The sequence below is a fragment of the Ochlerotatus camptorhynchus genome, unplaced genomic scaffold, assembly GCF_037179485.1.
Source record: "Ochlerotatus camptorhynchus isolate MF236.1 unplaced genomic scaffold, CSIRO-AGI_Acam_v1.1 ptg000284l, whole genome shotgun sequence".
Classification (NCBI taxonomy): domain Eukaryota; kingdom Metazoa; phylum Arthropoda; class Insecta; order Diptera; family Culicidae; genus Ochlerotatus; species Ochlerotatus camptorhynchus.
Window position 1 is genome coordinate 9,528,654 of NW_027040773.1, and position 17,484 is coordinate 9,546,137.

General features: G+C 39.4%; 4 protein-coding genes across 4 annotated transcripts; 2 read left to right on the forward strand and 2 right to left on the reverse strand.

Annotated features, from left to right (window-relative positions):
* Positions 1 to 395: 395 nt before the first annotated feature.
* LOC135706593 (larval cuticle protein A2B-like) lies at positions 396 to 942 on the reverse strand. The gene is made up of 2 exons (XM_065228244.1): positions 931 to 942; positions 396 to 866 (listed from the first exon to the last, which is right to left on the reverse strand). Exons 1-2 carry the CDS (start codon positions 940 to 942, stop codon positions 396 to 398), a joined length of 483 nt encoding a protein of 160 aa, XP_065084316.1.
* Positions 943 to 2,657: 1,715 nt separating this feature from the next.
* LOC135706592 (larval cuticle protein A2B-like) lies at positions 2,658 to 3,233 on the forward strand. Its single transcript, XM_065228243.1, has 2 exons — positions 2,658 to 2,669; positions 2,738 to 3,233. Exons 1-2 carry the CDS (start codon positions 2,658 to 2,660, stop codon positions 3,227 to 3,229), a joined length of 504 nt encoding a protein of 167 aa, XP_065084315.1. The 3' UTR covers positions 3,230 to 3,233.
* Positions 3,234 to 14,832: 11,599 nt separating this feature from the next.
* Positions 14,833 to 15,292, reverse strand: LOC135706594 (cuticle protein-like). Its single transcript, XM_065228246.1, has 2 exons — positions 15,281 to 15,292; positions 14,833 to 15,225 (listed from the first exon to the last, which is right to left on the reverse strand). Exons 1-2 carry the CDS (start codon positions 15,290 to 15,292, stop codon positions 14,833 to 14,835), a joined length of 405 nt encoding a protein of 134 aa, XP_065084318.1.
* A 722-nt stretch (positions 15,293 to 16,014) lies between these two features.
* Positions 16,015 to 16,481, forward strand: LOC135706663 (cuticle protein-like). Its single transcript, XM_065228309.1, has 2 exons — positions 16,015 to 16,026; positions 16,092 to 16,481. Exons 1-2 carry the CDS (start codon positions 16,015 to 16,017, stop codon positions 16,479 to 16,481), a joined length of 402 nt encoding a protein of 133 aa, XP_065084381.1.
* The last annotated feature ends 1,003 nt before the right edge of the window (positions 16,482 to 17,484 follow it).

The window sequence follows — 17,484 nt, forward strand, 5'->3', positions numbered from 1 at the left end:
AACATTATCAACTGCATTGTGTGTTTTTCACTGCGCTGTCGAAAGCATCTAATGAATTAATGATGACTAAAGATATCAACTTTCAAAAAATCTTCAGAGCTCCATGTGCATTCAGTTGACTTTTGTTTTTAATTTTAAATCTTATAAAAAGAGTTAAATATAAGAAAAAATACAAGCTTGATTTTTCAACTTTTGTCCGGCTTCCGGACACTGTGCGGCGAAGAGGCTACCATCGATGTCTGTGACGCTAGAAGTCTCGAGTTCAATTATCATCCCCAATGTGATATGTGTATGTGATAAATAATAAAACGAGCAAGACTGAAAAAGTAAGTCAATTCAATTCTGCTAAATATTTATAACCATTCTAAACAGATCATCTGATTGGGCTAGAATTCCTAATAGTGATAGCTCAGGCTTGGGGCGGAGAAGCTCACGGTAGCCAAGTTGCTGGCGTAGGCAACCTTATGAACTGGAACAGCAACTTTATGCACTGGATAGGCGACCTTGGCCACTGGAGCAACGTAATGGTGTGCAACTGGAGCAACAATCTTGGCAACTGGAACAATGGCCTTGACAACCTTGTGGGACAGAGGTTCACGGTGGACGACAGCGTTGAATCCATTGTGCTCATCAGCGGTGTAGTCAACAATACGACGGTATCCATCGGCATCAACCAGAGTGTACTGTCCCTTCACATTGTCTCCGTGACGTTCCTCCTGTTGGCTCTTGATGTCTCCGGTGTGGTCATCGTGAACAGAGTACGAGAACTGGTATTCAGCTGGAGCATCGTTGTATTCGACGTGCTTAATGGCAACTGGCAGAACAGCAGCGCTAGCAGCAGCAACCAGAGCGAATAGGGCGAAAAACTGTAAAACAAATCGAACTTTGTTAGAATTGATATCGATAGAGTTTCTTAAGATCAGAACTTACTTTGAATGCCATTTCTATGATATTTGGTTTCTTTGAGATTAATGTTATGATTGGAATAGTTGTTGAACGACTGATAAATTTCCAATCGTGGCAAAAGGTATTTATACTGATCGAGTGCAATTCTATGTTTAACCAGAGTCGGTTTCGCTGAAGAAAGAATTGAACTTAATCCATAAATCTTGTAACCTGGTCAAACAACCTCGACGAGACAAACAAAAACTGGTAGCCAAAGAAATTGTGACCTTTGCGCTGTCCAAACTACCCACCCCCGGTCGTAAATTGCGGACCAAGCATGTGCGACAAATACGCTAATCTAATAAATATTCACTTTGACAAGATTGAACAACACATAAACACCGTACCCAGAACGCAATGCGTCTATTTGGTACCGATTTTGAAAAAAGAAGCAGAAACTAGTTCACTACCAACAAGTCGACAGCAAGTCCGATTGGTCAGAAAGGAAAAAAAACGCACATTAAGCCAAAACATGCATGATAAAATATTGAATAATCAAATCGGCGTCAACCCTCACACCTCGCTTTGTCGAATCAAGTTGGTTTTTCTTCAAATTAGCTGTTTGTCATGATTTTGTTTCTAGAAACAGCATCGAATCAATTCACCGTCAAGTGCAAATTGCTCTCTAAATTCAAAGTTATATCTTTTAAAAGTTCAACATCAATACCCTTTCCAGTCAGGATTAGTTCAGCCGGGCAACAGCAGTACGTAGGTATCAACAACTTTTCAATAAAAATTTCAGTTTCTTCTTTGACATCTATATTTGTTTTTATTACCCCTGGATCAACCTACGCGTCTAGGTACTGGAAGTCCCATTCAGAGCCGATCGGTTCCAAGAGATCAAAATCAAATACAGACCCCCCGCCTGCCGGTACTTGCGCACATGCGTGCTCAAAACCGATCCGGACCTAGACCGACAAATTTTCGTGGTAAAAAGAATTTTCATTCATTTTATTTCTCCAGAGGGGTATTTTGCCTCCACTGAATGGTAGAGTACTTATTTGTCACTAGCTGTTTCGTTGGACATTTACCATAATTGTGGGTTTTCAGTGTTGACCACGCAAATTTCAGTGCGCCATGCAACGTTCATTCATAAGTAGACGATGCTATAGTCGCAAAGTGGTACAGGTTTTGGTTTTTTAGGTTGGTTAATTTGAAAAATATGCAAATGTTCGCCAAGGAATTGTTGTCGCTAATTTGCACAAAAAAAAAGCTGATTGTACAATGCGATCGACGTGAACGTTATCCAAAATCAATTCGGACTTGACTCCCACTTTGGCCTCACACGATACGATTCCTTAATTATGAATGAACAGAGCAGGCACCAGGCGACCTAGGATTTTCTTCTTTTTTTTCAAATCGACACTAAAAGGATACATTGCGTATGGTGATTATGGGTTGTTCAATCTTGTCAAAGCGAATATTTGTTAGATTGGCATATGTGTCGCACAACGTTGGTTCGCAATTTACGAACGAGGGTGGGTTTTGACAACACAAAGGTCACAGTTTGATTGGCTACCAGTTTTTCGATTGAGACTGTTTAGCCAGGCTTCATGATCTATGGATTGGACCAATTCTTTATTGAGTATAGGTCAATCGTAGAATTGCACTCGATCAGTATAAATACCTTTTGCCACGATACGAAAATTATCATTCGTTCAACAACTATTCCAATCATAACATTAATCTCAGAAAATTCAAATACCATAGAAATGGCATTCAAAGTACGTTTGTTCTATTCTTAAAAAAGACCGTAAATGTGCCATTCTAACAAATTCCGTTTATTTTACAGTTCATCGCACTCTTCGCTCTGGTTGCCGCTGCTAGCGCTGCTTTTGTGCCAGTTGCCGTTAAGCACGTCGAATACAACGATGCTCCAGCTGAATACCAGTTCTCGTACTCTGTTCACGATGACCACACCGGAGACATCAAGAGCCAACAGGAGGAACGTCACGGAGACAATGTGAAGGGACAGTACACTCTGGTCGATGCCGATGGATACCGTCGCATTGTTGACTACACCGCTGATGAGCACACCGGCTTCAACGCTGTCGTTCGCCGTGAACCTCTGACCAACAAGGTCGTCAAGGCCATTGTTCCAGTCGCAAAGATTGTTGCCCCAGTTGCCCACCATTATGTTGCTCCAGTGGCCAAGGTCGCCTATCCAGTGCATAAGATTGCTGTCCCAGTTGCCAAGGTCGCTGTTCCAGTTCATAAGGTTGCCTATGCCAGCAACTTGGCTACCGTGAGCTTCTCCGCCCCAAGCCTGAGCTATCACTATTAGAAAACCTAGCCCAATTTGTTGATCTGTAATAATTTTGTAATAATTAGATGAATTGAAATGTACCTTCTTCATGTTCGTATGAAAGTGATGTATCACAAGTCAATGAAATAAGACCAGAATTTAAGGCAGTAGTGGTTAAATAGGGGAGGTTGTCTGTATCCTAGTGGATTCAGGGACGCAGTGAGGGGGTTGCGAAAACGGCTCCACCAAGGGCGCACATCAAAAGTGCGAATTCAACGAGTTTCTACCTTGCTATTCATGAAATATATTCCAGAGGCAGAGGGGTAAGGCGGATTCCTCCTCTGAAGACTGTACTCAAAAAAAGTGAGACACATTTATTAGTTTGAAACTTTTTAGCGTGTGGATAAAAAGTGTAATGTTTACGCTGGCAGAATTTCAACACAATCTGTCTAGTGGTTATCGAGATGGCATCGGAACAAGAGCCGATCCGTCGTAAAAAAAAATCGCATTGTCTTGCAAAAACAAAGTTTTTTTTTTCGCATCATGTGAGGCTGTTTTGCAGCGATTTCGGTCTTCAATCGCTCCAATAATGCGCAGTAATACTCGTTGTTGATGGTTTTTTTCTTTTTTCGAGGTAGTCCACGAAGAGTATGCCATGACAATCCCAGAAAACCGACGCCATAACCTTTCCGACCCAATGCAGGGTTGCTTCCACCCACTTGCTATAAAAAAATATTATTCGGAATTATGCAATCATTAGATGCAATAATGCTATGTTGTACTTGTAAGTAACAAGAAGAGGTAGTAAAGTATCTGTTTGACTCATACAACCTGTCAATTTCGCCTTGAGAGCGTCACCATTAGCGATCTTATGATTCGTGAGTGTTCACACAGAGTGAGCGCTCACGAGTCGTAAAATCGCTGATTGTGACGCACTGAAAGCAATTTCGACAGATTGTATGTGTCAAAAATATACTTCATGACCTTTTCTTGTAACTTACAAGTACTAATTAGCACTATACTGTATCATGATTTCTTAATTCCGGAAAATATATTTTTATAGCAAGTGAGTGGAAGTAACCCTGCGACCCATCGAGCCTCCCTCGGCCGCTTTGGAGCACTCCTGCCGGCTTCAGTCCATTGTTGGACACATATTATGGTTTCTGGGTGTAAAGCAAACCCCACACGTATCAATATATGTATTGACGCAAAGGGGAATAATTGACAATAATATTGATGGTGTGAATACAGAAAAATTGTCAATACCGATGTATTGACGTCGGTAAAGAATGTATTGACAATACAATTATTGTCAATAAAAGCAATCGTGTAGGGTCCACTTAATAGTGGATCCAGGTTTCATCAACAATTACCAATCGACGCCAAAAGTCCGCCCGATTCCGCATCAGCAAGTCCAAACACTCTTTCGAAGTGCTCTCGCGTTCGTATTTTTAGTCAGGAGTGAGCTTGCGCGACAGCCAGCGTCAGGATAACTTTTTCAGATTCAGAATCCATACTCAACATGATGCCAAACACGTCAACAACAATCAGCTGTCAAAACAAAACTAAAGACAGTATCGCACTGAAATTTGTCATGTCTGCCTAATTATGAACGGACTACAAGGCACCATAACCTTTTTTTGCAGTAGCAGCGCATTTTGGCGGTCAAGGAGGCTACTTTTCACCCCACCTAGTATGTGATGATTGATAAATTCCATTGGATTATCTCTTAAAAACTATGACTGCGATATGGAATGATTTCTATCGTAATTACACATACTTTGAACATGATATTCCTTTGCATTGAACGTTGTTGGCGATGCTTAAGATGTATATCAATATTTTCTGATATATTTTATGGTGAAAAACTGTTAATACGTCATGGGTGGGAACAGACATCTAGAAACTAATTGAAACTCATATAAGTTTGCATTTTAAGAAAATCCAGTAAAATATACTTGTTTTCGTGATAAATATGGCTCACTAAAACAAATATCTTATAAGATACACGCAAACCAAAAATGTATTACAATGAATGTTAGTTCCTTTCCTATCATCCTTTGTTCATGAAAATCGTAGCGAATGTTAGAAGTTGACCTTGCAGACGATGCAATGATTTTTAATCTCTTTTATTCCGTGTTCTCTACATGCTTTCACCTACACAAGGGCCTATGCATTAATTATGTCACGCTAAATCGAGCAAACAATTACCCCCCCCCTCCCCTATCGTGACGTTTTTCCTATACCTAATGCATTGCTTGTCACAAAATCTTAGTCCCCCCTCCCCCCTTAGAGCGTGACATAATATATGCATCAACCCCAAGCAAGCATTTTCCATAATTTTTATGTAAAACATGGTAGATTGACGCACACACTTGCCTTGATTCTCTCCAGCAGAAAAAGCAAAGGAAGTCGAGTATGCGAGGAAATGAGCGCTTTTTGTTTGATTTTAGTGAAGACAACAAATCAAGAAGACTCAACGAATTTGATAGCAAATATTACATCCTCATAAGAATAGAGTTTGTGTATTTGCTCATTTTTCTATGCGTTGCTTCCACCTTCACTCAAGCGCAGCGCTATGGTATCTGTCGCTGGATTCTTGCAAAGTTGCCAGTCTTCTTGATATGACGTCTTCGCTTTTTGCCTATCCATATCCTGAAGCATGGAGAGAGCAGTGGAGAAAGCACAGGTTTGATAATCGCAACCTTCATGGTTCGAGCACCCCAGTCGGCAACCTTTATTTTTCGACTTAATTAATTTCACTGACTAATACACACTTTCTATATTTTATTGCATTGGACCGCAGCTCGGTACATAGCATCCTCGGTTCATGCGGTCTTCACAATCCTCCTCCGATGATGAATCCCACATAATGGTAAGCGAATTTTACATCCCCCGGTGAGGTGTAATCATGTTTATTTTATTAGAGTTGCTTTTAACGATTTTTGACGTTTCATAAGCAATCAAAAATGTAACATTAAACAGTTAGAACCTGATCAAATCCATCCGAAAGTAGGCCTGTGGCGCCAATTGAATAGATTGGTTAGCAGTGTTGGCTGAAATCAAGATCAGAAAATCAAAATCAGCAATTTTTCAAGATCAATATCACCAAAAATCACAAATAATTAACATATCTTCTAATCCTATGATTTTCGATGATTTTGCTGATATTGATGCTGGATGATTTTGGGAATCGAAAATAGAAATTCGTGGTGATGATGGCTTGTGAAATTGATCACAAGCCATCATCACCACGAATTTCGATTTTCGATTCCCAAAATCATCCAGCATCAATATCAGCAAAATCATCGAAAATCATAGGATTAGAAGATATGTTAAATTCTAGAGTTTGGGGCATTCCGAAAATCAAGTCAACTTTCCGGATGAAATTAAAATGGTAGATTTCAACCCAAAATGGCTTCCACAAATCCAAGAGTGGAAGTAGAAAATTGACATCCACTGCCATTGAGGAATTCAAGATGGTGGACCAAAATCCAATACAGTGGCCTCTGGACAGTTAATATGCATCAAAACCCATGCAATGTAGGTATCTGCGTAATGGGCTCGATAAGTAGAAGAGGCAAATTGAAATCCGCCGCCATTTGGAATCCAAGATGGCGAACCAAAATCCAATATGGCGGCCTCCGGACAGTGTATATTATACTGATGCAAAATTTTAAATTTTCGCTCCACAGTGCTCAAACGGTTCCAAATTGTGGCCTGATTATCCTCCCAAAATTTGAACTCCTTTAGTAAGAACCTGACTTGGCACACACCATTTGAAGTTTATATGGACATTACTATGGGGAAACCATAATTTCGGTTCATACACAGCTAAAAAAAAGCAGTGTAAATTTCCGTTACTATGATGCACATAAATGGAGCATCATATATCATCCAAGTTTAGATTATTGATCATGTAAATTTATGAGACATGTCATGCAATATTCCATATATTGTATGCAACTGTCCACTTTTGTTTGCAACATTTCTTGCAAGCTGCTAGTTTACGTGAAAAGGAAGTTTACATGTATGAATGTTTGGATGCATGAATGATTACATCGCCAGTAACATTCAGAATTTTTTGGTGTGTATCCATCTCAAAATTCACCAGTTCACTCTACTTTAGAAAACCTTTTTGTGCAAAGTTGTAGCTGATAAAAATTCCCATAAGAATAGCAATAGAACATGTTAACAGTACAACATGGAAAATTTCTAGAAGACAAATAGTTTGTGCCAAGTCAGTTTCTTGTCAAATGAGTTTAAACTTTCGGGGGCTAATCAGGACCCGATTTGAAACCGTTTGAACACTGTGGAGCAAAAATTTCAAATTTTGCATCAGTCTAGTGTATATGCATTTAAACCCATGCAATATGGGTATCTGCGTAATGGACTCGATAAGTGCAAGTGGGAAATTGACCACTGGTTAGTAAACAAAGATTGATCATAGTATCCAAGCAATTCTTGGAGGGAGCATGCAAAAATCTGAAGGTAGCGGGGATTCATTGAAAAAGCCGAACAAATCGGTAATTGCTGCTCCATCTGATCCTTGCTGCAGCTTTTCCACCCCGCCGCTACCTAATAAAGGTAATCGTAAGAGGTTACCAAAAATAAACACCACGTCTACTCGCAATTCAAAGAAAACTCTCACGTCCAAGCGAGGGAAGATTAAATTCAAGGACATTGTGGATAATATTTTGAATGCCCTCGACTTTCCCGACGAATCGCCACTTCGAGGGCTTATTGACCTACTTGTTCCTATAGTCGGAAACTACTTCAAGCAATTGACTGCATCATGGCCCCTCATTGGTGAATTCATATCTTTCGATGGATAATTCGTCGAGTGAGGATCAAGATATGATCACTTTATTACAATGGAACTGTCGAAGTTTAATACCTAAATTAGACTCGTTCAAGTATTTGATTCACAATTCTGATTGTGATATATTTGCACTCTGTGAAACATGGCTTTCTTCTGAAGATGAACTAAACTTCCACGATTTTAACATTATCCGCCTGGACCGAGATGATTCATATGGTGGCGTACTTTTGGGGATCAAAAAATGCTACTCCTTCTATAAAATATCGATCCCAATAATTTCAGGCATTGACATTGTCGCTTGCCAAATAAATGTGAAGAACAAAGATCTTTGCATAGCTTCTGTATATGTCCCTCCAAGGACTTCCATAAACCGCCGTCAGCTTTGGAGTTCAGTTAATATCCTTCCATCTCCAGTTCTAATATTGGGCGATATGAACTCACACGGTACTGGTTGGGGCGAATCATACGATGACAATAGAGCGGGTATTTTCTATGATTTGTGCGACGATTTCAACTTGACTATCTTGAACACTGGTGAAGCAACACGTATAGCAAACCCTTAGATTAGATTGTCTGTGGAAGGTTATCAATGATCCCCATGGTAGTGATCACTTGCCAATTATTATTTCAATCAAAAGTGGTCATCTAAAAATAGATCAGTCAATTCAAGTTCCTTTTGACCTCACGAGGAACATTGATTGACAAAAATTTGTATCGGCGGTAACTCTTGGTATTGATTCTACCGATCCTCTACCACCACTGGAAGAGTATCGCTTCTTTACCGAACTAATCTACAAAAGCGCATTAGAAGCTCAGAAACGACGTGTTCCAAGTGCATCCCTCAAAAGAAGACCTGCCACCCCTGGATGGGATGACAAATGCACAAAGTTGTATCTTGAGAAATCCGATGCCTTTAAAGATTATCGTAGACATGAAAGATCTGATCTTTTTGAAAAGTATCTAAAGCTTGAAAAAAAGCTTAAAAACTTACTAAAAGCAAAGAAACGAAATTACTAGCGTACTTTTATCGAGGGACTTTCTAGAGAAACCTCGATGACAACGCTTTGGAAAAAGGCTCGCTATATGCGAAACCGCCCATCTTCCAATGAGAGTGGAGAATACTCCTCCCAATGGATATTCGACTTCGCTAAAAAGGTTTGTCCAGATTCTGTTCCAGCACAACCAACTTTACGGGATACAGTCCGAAGTAACGGTTCTCTGGATGAACCATTCACAATGCTGGAATTTTCAATGGCACTTCTTTCATCGAATAACTCTGCTCCGGGAAGCGATATGATCAAATTCGACCTTCTAAAAAACCTCCCCGATATCGCTAAAAGACGATTACTTAACCTATATAATTCATTTATGGAATTAAATATAGTTCCACCAGCATGGAGACAAGTTAAAGTAATAGCTATTCAAAAGCCTGGGAAACCAGCGTCTGATCACAATTCTTACCGTCCGATCTCTATGTTATCATGCCTGAGGAAATTATTAGAAAAAATGATCCTATTAAGACTTGACCATTGGGTTGAATCAAACAATCTACTTTCAAATACGCAATTTGGTTTCCGGAAGAGTAAAGGAACAAACGATTGTCTAGCGATGCTTTCATCTGATATTCAACTGGCCTTTGCGCACAAGGAGCAATTGGCTTCAGTCTTTTTGGATATTAAGGGCGCATTTGATTCGGTTTCCATAGACATACTGTCAGACAATTTGCACAGTAGTGGATTACCCGGCATTTTGAATAATTTCTTGTATAATTTGCTGTCAGAAAAACAAATGACCTTCAATCTAGGTCAACTGACTGACAACTTCTAGAATTAGCTACATGGGCTTACCCCAAGGTTCATGTTTAAGTCCCTTACTTTATAATTTCTATGTCAAAGATATTGATAACTGCTTAGATAATCAACGCACGCTTAGACAGCTTGCAGATGATGCCGCGGTTTCCATGAGAGGTCCACGTGCAGAAATCTTGCAAAGACCATTGCAAAATTCCCTAAATAATCTGTCTCTCTGGGCAAGAAATTTAGGGATCGAGTTTTCACCGCAAAAAACTGAATTGGTAGTGTTTACAAGGAAGCGGTTTCCAGCCCAACTGCGTCTAAATATTTTGGGCAGAGACATTACCCAATCTTTAACCTTCAAATACCTTGGAGTCTGGTTTGATTCAAAATGTACTTGGGGTACCCACATTACGTCACCCGGGTCACCCGGTAGACCTCATTAAACTATATAAAACGACTATTCTTTCAGTTCTTGAGTATGGCTCTTTTTGCTTCCTCTCGGCAAGAAAAAGCCAGATAATCAAATTGCAACGTATTCAATATCGTTGTTTACGTATTGCTCTTGGTTGTATGCATTCAACACACAATATGAGCCTAGAGGTCCTAGCGGGCGTAAAACCCCTGCAGAACCGTTTCTGGGAGCTCTCATTAAGAATATTGATTAAATGTAGTGTCAGTAACAACCTTGTGATTGAAAACTTCGAAGAAATGCTCGAATTGAGCATCCAGTCTAGATTCGTGCGAATCTATCTTAATTATATGTCATCGGATATTAGCCTTCCTTGCTATAACCCCTCTCGTGTATGCTTTACTAACTACAGTTCCCCCATTGACTATGATCTCTCCATGAAACAGGCTATTCAAGGAGTTCCAGATCAACTTCGACCTATCTCAATTCCCCGCATTTTTGCTGAAAAGTACCAACAAGTCAATTGCAATAGAAGATTTTTCACTGATGGATCACGCATTGATGGATCCACTGGCTTCGGCGTCTTCAATGAATACTCAACCGCCTTTCGGAAACTTCAGGAACCTTGTTCCGTTTATGTTGCTGAGCTAGCAGCAATCAACTTCGCTTTGGGGATGATTTCCGATATGCCCATAGACCATTACTTCATCTTCTCGGATAGTCTCAGTTCGATTGAGGCTATTCGGTCGATGAAACAAGGTAGGGACTCATCTTATTTCCTTTCAAAGGTAAGGGAGCAGATGAGTTTTCTGGTCGAAAGATCATATATGATTACCTTTGTATGGGTCCCCTCACATCGCTCAATCCCAGGCAATGAGAAGGCAGACTCTCTCGCAAAGGTGATCGCACAACAAGGCGGGATTTATGATAGAAGAATTTCACATGATGAATTTTTCCCATTAGTACGTCAGAGTTCTCTTTTAAGTTGGCAAAACGATTGGACAAATAATTCTCTTGGGCGGTGGTTACATTCCATTATTCCAAATGTTTCTTCGTGAGCGTGGTTCAAAGGTCTGGATGTAAGTCGGGGATTCATTCGAGTGATGTCAAGACTTATGTCCAACCACTACTCGCTAGACGCACATCTCTATAGAATAAACCTCGTTGACAGCAATATGTGTAGGTGCAGAAGTATGCCCGGGTAATGACGCCTCCAGAGCACGACTGTTGGATACCTTAGTGGCCCGAGGTAGACAACCCTTCCGTGAAGTAAGAGATGTATTGGGAACACGTGATCTTCCCTACATGCAAGCGATCTACGAATTCCTTTGTTTGTCTGATGTTAGAGTTTGATGTGACTATCCCCTCCTTTCCAAACAATTTTCCGCCATTGTGTCCCAGTCTTATTATCCTCCTGTTCCTTTGCTACTTGCCCCAGTCCAGCCAGGATTTGGTCAACCGTCCGAGAGTCAGGAGGCTTCAGAAACCAGTTCCCTACCTAGATCCTTCCAATTGAAATTGTTACCCATTAACCTCGAGCACGCCACGAGTAATTGGTACACAATACTAACCTAGAAATACTGCTATTTAAAATGTAAATCAAACAAATGTAAAGTGTCACACACGACTGAGCCTAGTAAATAAACGAACTAGTTAAAAAAAATCTTGGAGGGCTTTGGTAATACAGGTATACCTCGATATAACGTAACTGTCACTTTTGTCACAATCATACAAGTTGACATGATCATTGCTCCATATCTCCGATGCTGTGATTACTTTGCTTGATTGAATGATAGTTTGGGAGAAATCGACGATAGACAGTTACGATATATCGAGGTAATGAATGATTGTTTGACCTACTACTAATTTTTTGCTGCAAATGTGGTCTACTTTCACCTCCTTTCGGGTGTAACACAAATTACCAGTCATAGGGTTACGGTATGTAATGTGGGTCTAGTCCTTTCATTCGGCCTATCACGCAAATAAATAATTAATTAAGGAATATTACACAAAAAATAAGGAAAATATTGATCACTGATGATTGATAAATGTGTACCACACACAAATCAATTTATATCACAACATTTCAATACATTTTCAGCTCTCGTAAGTAATAAAACTGGTTGAGAATATCACTCTGTTCGGAGTTTTTAGCCGCCATGACTTCTAAGGTTAAGATGGGAAGGTTGCACTGACGATCATCAAATGGCCTGATTATGGCATTTATTGAATGGAATTACCTGATAATACACACTAGACGTAAAACTCACAGTTACTGTTTGAATATTTTATGTTTATTTTAATTGTTTAACAACGTTTTCACAAGTAAATCATGGACCCAACTTTAGGGACACATTTCTTTTCTATGTTCCTAACTTTGGCCCATGAAATTCATTTGACAGCATATAGCAATAAGAGTAACGTCAACAATGTGGTTTGCATTTGGATGATAAGGAACGAACAGGAAGGGAGATTTTTTCTGCCAAATCTGTATAATGAACATCACAATGTTTTGATTTAGATATTCTGCGGTCGAAAGACGATAAGCGAAATTTTTAATTTTTAATTTTTAACTTGAGTGATTTAATGTAGTTTTCGTAAAATTTTCTCTAAGAAATGTTTTGAGGAATGAAGAGTATTAAGTTAACAGTGATAGTGATAAAAAAAAATACATAAGAAAACGTTGCCAAGAGCGTTTTTTTTGAGAATCAAACAGGATAGGACGAAGTTGCATCCATAAATAGACCCAATTTGGGGACAATAGACCGATATTACATACATTTCCCTGGTGAGTTTTTGTCTTAAAAAAGTAAGTTTTTCAACTTTTTGCGGTTCCTGATAGCAAACGACATGATAAGCATATCTAAGCATACCATTTAGCAGTAGAATATCGTTTGCAGGTAAATTAATTGATGAGTTATGATTAAAAACGTAATCTATGGCTGCATATTAGACCGAGGTTAGGGACGTATACCCTATATAAATGGTGTGGTTTTTAGGATGAATATCGGTCCCAAGCAAATACATCTTATATGATTGTTCTGCATAAATTATTGAAATAATTTTCATTGAACATGATTGTTAGTTGAACTAAATATTGCTAACATCAATGATACTGTATTGAATAATCTTGTGAAAGCATTCAAAGCACCAGTGAATTCACTTTTCTTTCCGTTCGATAGGCCAAGAGAATCCCAATGGCGTTTCAATCGCCTCAATCTGGCGGTACGACCAAAAGCAAATGTTTTTTATGTGTTGCTCTTTTAATTTCTCAACAGCCGACTATCGAAAGACTATATTAATTTTATTTAGTATTTGTGCATTTTAAGGCTTATAGTTACCGAAAGGTAAGGATAAGTAATGGTCATCTTATGGTTATTACGGTGCTCGAAACCCGGCGTTGTAGAAGAGCTTGAAATTAAACCCATGATTTTCTGCTCAGTAAGCAAAAACAATCCCTCCAGAGTCATCGAGCATTTCAAAACCACAACGCTCTACAACAAAATACCTGGTATGATTGGTATGTAAAGAACGACTATAATTCAATTAGTTTCAAATTGTGTGTTTATAGACAATAATTCAAAACTTTACAAAAAATCGGTCATTTTCGATGTTTTTTTTTCAAAATGGCGTCTTTGTAATTTTTCAATAAATTGAAGCACGAAAACATCATTTCTGATCAAAATAAAGTTTGTGACAAAGTTGCTGAGAATTAATTTTTTCTTCTTCTCGGTTTTTTAAGTCTATCTTTGTTTTGCGTACTGAGTACCAATGCTACCGACGCCAGCGAGGCAGCTCCCACACCTTTATCAAATTTTCAACAGTTTTTGTTCGGTAAAAATCAAGCATTTTAATTCTATAGCTTTAAATATCCAAAACAAGAAAAACTTCACCACAATTGCAAAAGTCGATTATGTGAACTGATAGTGTTTTGAAAATTAGCAAACGATCGGCAGCTGAAAGTTCAGTAAAAGATTTTCGAAGTTGGTAATAATTTCAGTTACTGTACTAGGGGAAATGGCTCTAATGTTTGGCCTATGGATCAAAAAATAGGCACATCGCTAAAAGTCTATTGATTTTATTTTCCCGACTACTCGGGTAGCGAATCCATTTAACCTGCCTTCATCCGTATGAATCCAATGTTGTTTCACGGACGGAGCTTAAACTCGTTTGTCGGAATTGGAATCAAGAAGCAGTGCTAGATTTTTAACATTCTCCTAACAGAATGTGACTCTTAATCAAATTCAACGATACGTTTGGGAAGCAACATTAATTAAGAAGTTCTTTTTTTGATAGAAACAATCCATTTTTGATCAAATCTGATGGAAAAAGAGAGGTATAGTGCAATTTGTGCTTAGTAGGATGAAAATTAGATCATAAACCATACAAAGGATATAACACTTTGAAGCTTTTGAGTGCCCATTAACCTCTATAGTTTTACACAGGTTCATATCCCATAACTCTTCCTACACACATTTTTTTTTTTTGGGACTTATGTCTTATGATAATACATTAGAACAGGAGTGAAATTCGTTTTAAAAATTACTTTAATTTATTCTACAACAAGTACAACAAACATGATGATCAGTGCTGCTGGATAATATTGGTACCGAGCTTAATGATGATAGTAAGATGGGTAAGCGACCTTGGCGACTGGAGCAACGAAATGGTGGGCAACTGGAGCAACAATCTTGGCTACTGGAACAACGGCCTTGACGACCTTGTGGGTCAGCGGTTCACGACGAACGACAGCGTTGAATCCATTGTGCTCATCGGCGGTGTAGTCGACAACGCGACGGTAACCATCGGCATCGATCAGGGTGTACTGTCCAACTACGTTGTCTCCGTGACGTTCCTCCTGTTGGCTCTTGATGTCTCCGGTGTGGTCATCGTGAACGGAATATTGGAACTGGTATTCAGCTGGAGCATCATGGTATTCGATGTGCTTAACGGCAACTGGCAGAACAGCGGCACTAGCAGCGGCAACCAGAGCCAGGAGAGCGAAGAACTGCAATTCAAGAAGGTTAGAATGATGGAGGTTAACTTCTAAATAGTATTCTTACTTTAAATGCCATTGTGGTGTAGATTTAAGAATGCTTAGAGCAAGGAGCAAATAGTGCTTGGATGTGTTCGCAAGTAAATGATACTTGATTCGAGCAAAACACACTATTTATATAATCCAATTTGTGTTCTTATCGACACCAAGCGTAGGTTGAGTTAGGTTTATCCTTGACTATTTGGTCTAATTTTTGCCACTACGCATAATCCATTTGCGAATTTCGTGGTCCCTGCCAATCACATTTTCGCAAATTTGTCCAAATGGACCTGTGTTAATTATTTTTCATTAGCTGACTGCCCACAAAGCTGCTCCGTTCGAGGTGCACAGGAGAACCGGTTGTCACCATGCGATTTTTCTATCTATGTTTTCCGTTTTCTCGAAATGCATGAATGAAGAAATTCAAATCGACTCGATAAAAGGACCACGCAGCGATTAACGGCGCCTGCCGGTCTTGTGCTATGGATATGTTAGAGCTGACAGAAATGAAACATGCTTTTAGCCGCGCGCAGGGAGATCTGTCAATCCATTATGGCCCCAAATGGAATATCACGTGCTGCCGAAGGTGTGGTCATTAGCATATCGATTTAGATCATATTTTCGTGAAAATAATGCATGAACTGGAACGAAATTTGTTCTTGTCACCTGTTTGATATAAATACCGAACACATTACGCAGAATAGTATCATTCTATCATCAGCTACCCTTTGAGATACATTTCGCTACCAAAAACTATTCGTAATGGCTTTTAAGGTAAGTTGAGTTCAATTTGTGTAAGTCAACCCATAGTTCTAATAATTTCTCTCCCGACAATTTAGTTCTTGGCTTTGCTCGCCCTGGTTGCCGCTGCTAGCGCCCTTGTTCTGCCAGTTGCCGTCAAACACATCGCGTACCCAGATGCTCCAGCCGAATATCAGTTCTCGTACTCCGTTCACGATGACACTACCGGAGACATCAAGAGCCAACAGGAGGAACGTCACGGAGACAACGTTGTTGGACAGTACACTCTAGTCGATGCCGATGGTTACCGTCGAGTTGTTGACTACACCGCTGATGAGCACAATGGATTCAACGCTGTCGTCCGACGTGAACCACTGACCCAGAAGGTTGTCAAGACTATTGTCCCCGTAGCCAAGTTCGTGGCCCCAGTTGCCCACCACTACGTTTCTCCAGTAGCCAAGGTCGCTTATCCAAGCTACTATCACTAAATCCAAGCACCACACCGCATGCTGAAAAACGCTATCCCATTTGTAGTTTAAATTGTTATTCCTACTAGGATAGATTTAATTTATTAAATTTCAAGTCTTGATAAACAAGAATTTTGAGAGTGTTTGATTTGCTTTCGTTTCACAAATCCGTTTTCTACCTACACGTTAAAGTAAAACGTATTAAAAAACTGCAACATCTGAAATAAGTACCCTGCCGAACGTGTTCCATAAAGCTACGCTACCTTCAAAATCTGATGTGCCTTTAGTGGATTCCAATTTGGCATCCAGATCTGGAGGTCCATGTGTTCGAGGCTGATATCCATCCTTTTGTTCATAAGGCGAAATATTTTGATTATTTAAATTTTTGATGTTTTCTATGTTCAGCACGGATTGGATTAATTCTTTTTTTTGTTTTGCTTAAAGAGACTTAACCCTTCAAGAGCATTTGTCTTTGAATTTATTTAATTCACAATGCATCAAAATCCACATTTCGTTTAGTATACAAAGAAATGAATCCACCCACGCGTTTAAAAAAATATCAATGACTTCTTGATAAAATGTTGTCCTCATACGATCTTGTAGCAGTTCTCCCTTGACAGCCATCAGCATAAAGTAAAAACGCTTTTCTTCGCCCATAGTAGAGCGCAGATAGTTTTTAATCCTGCGTAGAATCGAAGGGTAACGCTCAACAATGGCTGTTATGTTAAGCAAGGTAAAAATAAGTTGTGCGAGCTTTTTTTAAACTTTCTTGGACGCAAATTCTTCGTTTGTGTGGTACCGTCCACCCACTACTATTAATCGGTTATCCTTCATCCAATTGAACTAATTTTCTGAAGATAACTAGTTTATGGTTAACACTAATCTGTGACAAGCCACTGTTAGCGGAATGCTTATACCTGTGATCTTGACATTTTTACTTTGATGGGAATGCACATTGTAGTCGAAGTATGTATCTGCCATGGATACCAGGATTGGTTGAGTGGAATTAAATGGAAGAAGATGA